Source organism: Scaptodrosophila lebanonensis, unplaced genomic scaffold (genome assembly GCF_003285725.1).
Source record: "Scaptodrosophila lebanonensis strain 11010-0011.00,11010-0021.00 unplaced genomic scaffold, SlebRS2 tig00000061-arrow-pilon, whole genome shotgun sequence".
Lineage (NCBI taxonomy): Eukaryota > Metazoa > Arthropoda > Insecta > Diptera > Drosophilidae > Scaptodrosophila > Scaptodrosophila lebanonensis.
In genome coordinates, this window is record NW_022060554.1 from 9,596,742 (window position 1) to 9,603,199 (window position 6,458).

Below are 6,458 nucleotides of genomic sequence, written 5' to 3' on the forward strand. Positions count from 1 at the left end.
CTGCCCTTCCCTTCCCGGCCCTCTGCCATCCCATTCTGTGCACCCGACGCACTCGACACTTAAGCGGTTTATGCCCGATAATAATGTAATACCTGCGCGCCCTTCTGTCTCGGCTGTTTCAAGAGTTCGGTTTCAGATGTGACTCTACAACTGGGTTGACTTTATATCGGGGCTATAATAGCAGTGCATATTTTTACGATTCGCCATCACTCCTTGCACTCGCTAAGGTTTTATGGGTTCGTGGAAGAGGAAGGTTTCTTCACAATTCGTAAAATGTTTCACCAGATTGTGAATGCAAACTTGACAATGACAAAACAATGTATGCACTGATGGGATGTACTCCAGTTTTGAAGGAAGTATTGAAACTTTTACCATAAAACAATTCCCCACGTTAATCAACAAGAGGATGATTTAAAACCGCATGAGAATTAGTGATGTAAATATGCATCGATGTTCGTCTTGGCGATTTTCGTTTCCGATGTAAAACATCGATGTTTATTTCAGACTTACATCACTAATGAGAATCTTCGGAAATGAACATGGTATTTAATATGACAAATAATTTGTATACCCTGTACTCACTTGAAGAAAGGTGAAAGGGTAGTAAAACAACAAAACTTGGTAAACTCTTATATATTCCCCAAAGCCGTTTTTTCCTGCTATTACTTGCAAATGTACATTTTTAATAACGTCCTGTAGACTGTTATTTTTAAAAGCAGACTTACAAAATGGTCTCCGTAATATATATTTGTTATAAGTATAATACACTATATATTACCTGTGTCTTTTTTACGCCAATCGAAACTTAAAAACTTTTCACATATGCCAACTTAACATAAGTTATCATTATCCTGAATAGGCAATATCTACTTTCGGAGCATAGTCGCTCCCAGAACTTACCACATCTTCAATAAAAGATTAACCCTACTGTTATGGTCCGACTATTTACTAGAAGCGCGAAGTACTGAGTACTGAAATAATACCATCAGTGTCTGTGTGGGAGAAAAACCAAGCAGGTTGGAATGCTGTCATTTTATTTTTTAAATTAATTCGAAGCATTAATATGAAATAGCGTCAAAGTCTAAATTGTAAAATGTTAGGCCGTTTCGCTTGATTTTCGGTCAATTTCGGTTCAGTCGGTAATTGCCGTATTGTTGAAAAGAATCTAGCTCGACAAAATGGCTGATCCCGAAAATCAGGTTGACGAAGGAAAGGGAGAGGAAGAAGAACAAGAAGAAAATGAGGAGGGCGAAGCCATCAATGGAGAAGAGGTGGGCCCCTCCGAAGAAGATCAGATTCTAGAGGAGGAAGAAGATGAGCAGGAAGAGATCGAGGAAGATCCCTTTGAGCTGTTAGATGATGAGAGCCAAGAAAGCGATGAGCAGAAGCGCAAATACAAGGAATACCTTGAGCTTGTAAAAGAAATCGACCTACAAAATAGCCGTATTCTCGATCTGAAGGTACGCGCCAGCCTCCTACGTCACAAAAACTGCCCCACCAGTAAGGACCAGCGAGAGTACCAGCGGCTGCGCGTTAATCAAGAGCAGGAGAACGTCAAACTGCGTAATATGATAAATCGAGCTATGCAGCTGCAGAACTATGGCTCAAGAAGAATCTATGGGGACGTAATGATGGCCACCACGGACTTCGAGGAAGACATTTTCGTTGCAGGGGCCCTACAGAAGAAGCCAGGTGGAACCATCTTGCCTGGCGGTGGGTCTTGTACTGAATACGACTCTGACGACAGTGACGATCGATTTTGCATGCCATGAAGAATTTGCTGAAGAAAAAATTAACAAATAAATAATGAAATGAAATTAAGAGAAAGACTTAAATTATAGAGTATAATTTTTTATAATACCTACGTGATATCTGCATACCCATTTTATACCCTGTACCCTAGGAGTTCAAGTGTGTTCCAGATAGTCTAAGCGCCAAATGTTTGTAACAGATCCTACGCTGTATGTATAAATATGAACAGTATGATGAGGCGAATCGATATAGACATGAAGCATCTAGCTGTAATCGGAACAAATGGCGAAATAATCACGCACTGTTCTGATTTTTAGTTTTATTAAAATCATAGCAAGTATGTGCTTTTGTGTATTATCTGTACATCAATGTTTATATGCACAAGAACTGAAATGTAGATATGAAGAAGAGGACCCAAGCGTAGCGCACTTCCTCTCTTAAAATTAGCTAGGTTCATTAGCAGCTCCGGGTGGTCGAAGGTAGATCTATAAAAGTTTAGGGGCGTATATTATAAAACGCTTCAGTCTAACCTAACCTAAATGCAGACAATAGCGAATTTACGCTTTGGAAACGTATAAAGGACGATTTGCCACTTAAATCACCCAATTAGTATAACTGCATCGACATTTCTTCTTTATGTATGTTAGTGTGAGTGTGTACACATACTTGTAAAGTATTTTCGAAAGCTACATATAACTATGTTATAACTCTATGGGAATGAATACGAAATATTTTTATTGGAATACAGGGCAGCTCAAATAACTCACAATTATTGGCCAAATTTCTGAAGTACACGTGACCATATAAAGAAGCATCTAAGTATTTCAAGATCCATGTGCTTATAAACTCATCAAATCCCTAACTTACTGAACAAACAATCGTCGCATAAACCTCTTTGTAAGCAATGACAATCGTGCAATTACTCGCAATACAAATAAATGTCCCCCAAATTGGACAGCCACTGTGTTGAGGAGCTCAAGCTCATTGAGCAATTCATTGAATCGACGAATTCAATAAAGTACAACTAATAAAAATAAGAAAATGGAAATGGAAAAGAGAGAATTACAATTTTCTCGCCATTTGTTTTTTGTGCGCAACACGTTCCGTTGTCATATTTCGTAAGTATAGTACAAGGAGCAGCCAGGGTCGTGGATGAATATCGAGGCGGAGAGACGAAGGCAAGAAAGCAAAATCCCGCGCATTTTGTGGCTTTATTATTGCTGCTGTCAGTAGAGCTCCCCAATGGTGAAGAAGAGAAGCGACCCCGGACCACGGACCCCAGTATGGCGCACACGGCGTTAGTGGTCCATCAAATGCTTGTAAACAAAGCCAACAAACGACAACGGAACGAGCATTACATTGCTTGGAATGCTTCGCTGAGTTTGCCTCGTTTGTTGGCGGGCAAAAGTTGCAGAAGAAGCAGAGGCACAAGTTGATGATGTGTGGGCTCCAGGGGCGGTTGCGGTGATGGTTGCAACGGCGGGGCCCATCGCCGTTTATGATGATGGGCGCACTAGCGAAGTGCATGCAATAGCAATAATCACAAAAACAAAGCAAAGTGAACTGAACAGCAAAACTGAACGAACGGCAAGCAGAGTCCCCAGCACCAAGCCAGACATCAGAATAAGGGGATCAAAGCAAAACGACAAAGCAAAACTGTGAAGACAAACAACAAGCGAGAGGCGGCAAGAGGGAGGCGGGACAGACGAATGGGTAGACATCTGGACGGGTTGGACAGACGGCATAAAACGGCATCTGAAATCGCAGCCGCCGAAGCGAAGCGCCCCGGCCTCAGCCACAACACTAGCCCCTATGCCCTGCACCCTGCCCCAAGCTCACTCTCTTGTCTGTGGCGCTGCCAGGAGCGGACGTGGGAAGCAGAAACTGTAGAATTGGCGTTTGGCTGCGCTCCTGTTTCGTGCGTGGCATGCCACGCCTGTTTCTCGTCGTCGCCAGTCACTGACAGCAGTCACTGCCACAGCAGTCGGCAGCCACATTCACGTCCAGTGCGATGCGTGCTAAAGTGGTTTCTCTGCTGGCCGTTGCGCCATTTGTTTTGCTGCTTATTTTCGGTTCAAAACAAAGTCAACTCACAACTCGCTTGGCGCAAATGAAAAGATAAAAAGGGGAACGTTTTTGGCGCGCAAATCCAGAAAAAGAAGCCAGTGGCTGCGTTGTAGCGTGGCGTCACCTTCCGTGCATTCACCCCGTTCTGAGGTCTGTGGCTGGGGTTTGGAAACTGGGGACTGGGGATTGGGAACTGGGAACCGGGAACCGGGAAAAGTTGAACAGTGGCTGGCTCGACAGCAAATTTCATTCCATGTGGTTCGGTTTCAATTTTAATTCCTTCTTATTCCATTTCATTCTGTTCCGATTCAGTTTGGTTCGCTTTTATTTTGGCGCGGGCAAATTGTTGTTTTGGTTTGGTTGAGTTTTCTTGTTGCCGCTTTTGTTGGGGTTATTTGCCTTTCCTGCTGTGGTTGTTGTTTTTGCTCTTGCTGCTGTTCTTATTGTTGTGCTAGTGCTTTGTTTTTTGCTACGTCTGCGGCTTTTTTATGCGCCTTCCCACGTCCAGCAGATCAGTCCCAGACCCGCCCAGTCACAGTTGCAACACATGTGCGACGTCGCTTCGTCGACCAATGCGTCTTGCAAATTCTTGCGATCTAAAGTAATTATTGTTGTTTTTATTGCCATCGCCAATTCCTTTAACCGTCTCGGTCGATACACGAGATAGAAGCACCCAAAGTTCGATGTACCGGCGAACAGATCGTGTTGATGCCTTTATATCTGACAGATGCCTCCGCGCTTTCGTAAATGTTGAAGTGTTAGCATAAATATGAGCATTTCTGCTGAAAGGAACGAATCTCAGCATTTGGCTGGGACTTTCCTGTAACTGACAATGACTCTGAAATGATCATCGAGTTCCCCTTGGTAGTAGTAAATCGTATAATATCCTCGTAAATCGTGTACATCACATTTCTATGAGATGCTTACAACTAATATATATCCCAAATAGCGGGTTTGGTTGGTAATGTATCGATTATGTGATCAAATCATTATGTTAGACAAACCATCTTTCAAATTCGTCTAAGTCTGTTTTGACTTAAAAAAGTATGGTAGCTTTAAACTTTCACTTTTTGTAAGATTCATTTAAAAAGTATGTGTATCCAGATGATTTTATTAGTTATTCAGTATTAATGATATGTATAAATATTGATCCAGATTATCAATACTGGAAATTATGAATATTTCTCTGCCCTATCACCTGTCTATAGATATACTTGTACGTACAATCCCGGATCATAACGACAGAACTTATTATAGTTTGTTGTGCAAAATATATAACAGGCTAAGGGAAACAAACCTAAACCCATACCAAATCCCATAAAATAGGATATTTTAAACCATGACGACACAAATCTAGACTTAGACGGTTGTGGTAACGCGAATTTATTTTATTTTCGCATATTTCTCCATTTTCCCCTGCTAGAAACTTACTTTCTTAATTCTTTCATTTAGCAAATCAATTTTACACCAGAACTTCGCCTACGAACTGTAACTTTCGACTCATGCTGGACTGTTGCGGTCTCTCCTTTTTCGGGGTGGGCATGATTACAAGCAAATATTAAAGTGTTTTAAAAAGTTTAAAATGGGTAAATCTAGTTATAAACATTCACCTCGTCCTGCTGGTCATTCTTATTAATACACCCTGGAACCCTTCTGGAACAGGGAATAAAAAAAAAAACAGTAATTTATTTTGTTCAAAGTTTGGGGAGCTACTCTCGTACCGCACTCGAGAAACCTTTCCTTATCACTCACAATCAGACAAATCGTATTCGTGTACTTGTCCAAGTTCTTTATGAACTTTGACCGTTTGAACAAATGGACTGCACAAAATAAAAATATCAATAATACAAGGCAGAGGTGGGGAGCTAACAACAAATGGTCCAGCAAATGACATATCGCACATAGTTTCTAAGAAAAGTTTTCCAAATTAATCTCGCAACAAAAAAGAAAGTAGAGTCCAAAAAGCCAAGACAAAGACTGAAGCATCAGTAACAACAACAAACAGAAGCGAAACCAAAGCAACAGCAACGCCATAAAATTTGACAAAATGATGTCGACATCGACGACATGGGACGTGGGACGATTCGAGCAGACAGAGACGCAGGGCAGACGCGCGCACGCATAAAGGTCACAGTAACGTCTGAGGGTCAAAGTTCAGAGACGCGTAAATTTGCCGTTACGTGCGTTTTCGCTCGCGAGCGATAACGGAGAAAAAGGGGCGGTACGGCATGAGAGCGACAACGCCTATGGGGGTTGAGCTGGGTTTGCCGCAGTATCCCGCAAAGGCAATCATTCAAGGGTCGCAGCCGCCGTCTGTGAATCTTTTTGGGGTCGCTCCAGCTCCCACGTTGCGGCACATTGGCGCGACAGCCTTCAACGAACCATCTTCTCGTACATATCTGGCGGTGCGCACTTTTACAAAACAAATCACTTGGAGTAGAAATGTCGTCTGCGACGTTAACGCTTAGCTCTACGCACAATTGGTAATCACGGGCCGACCGAGGCAGGCGCAACAACAACTACTACTATGCATACAACAATAAAGTCAACATCCTTCCCAGCCTGTTGCCTTTCCTCCTTTCGGTGTATTGGGCTTAGCGAGCTGTGGCCACTGTTGCTCCACCTTTGGGTTCAGTATC

The 6,458-nt window shown here is 42.4% G+C and overlaps 1 protein-coding gene across 1 annotated transcript; it reads left to right on the plus strand.

Moving 5' to 3' along the window:
* The first annotated feature begins 966 nt into the window (after nucleotides 1-966).
* On the plus strand, nucleotides 967-1,821 carry LOC115624836 (histone H3.v1). Its single transcript, XM_030519683.1, has one exon. It carries the CDS (start codon nucleotides 1,179-1,181, stop codon nucleotides 1,770-1,772), a length of 594 nt encoding a protein of 197 aa, XP_030375543.1. The 5' UTR covers nucleotides 967-1,178; the 3' UTR covers nucleotides 1,773-1,821.
* The last annotated feature ends 4,637 nt before the right edge of the window (nucleotides 1,822-6,458 follow it).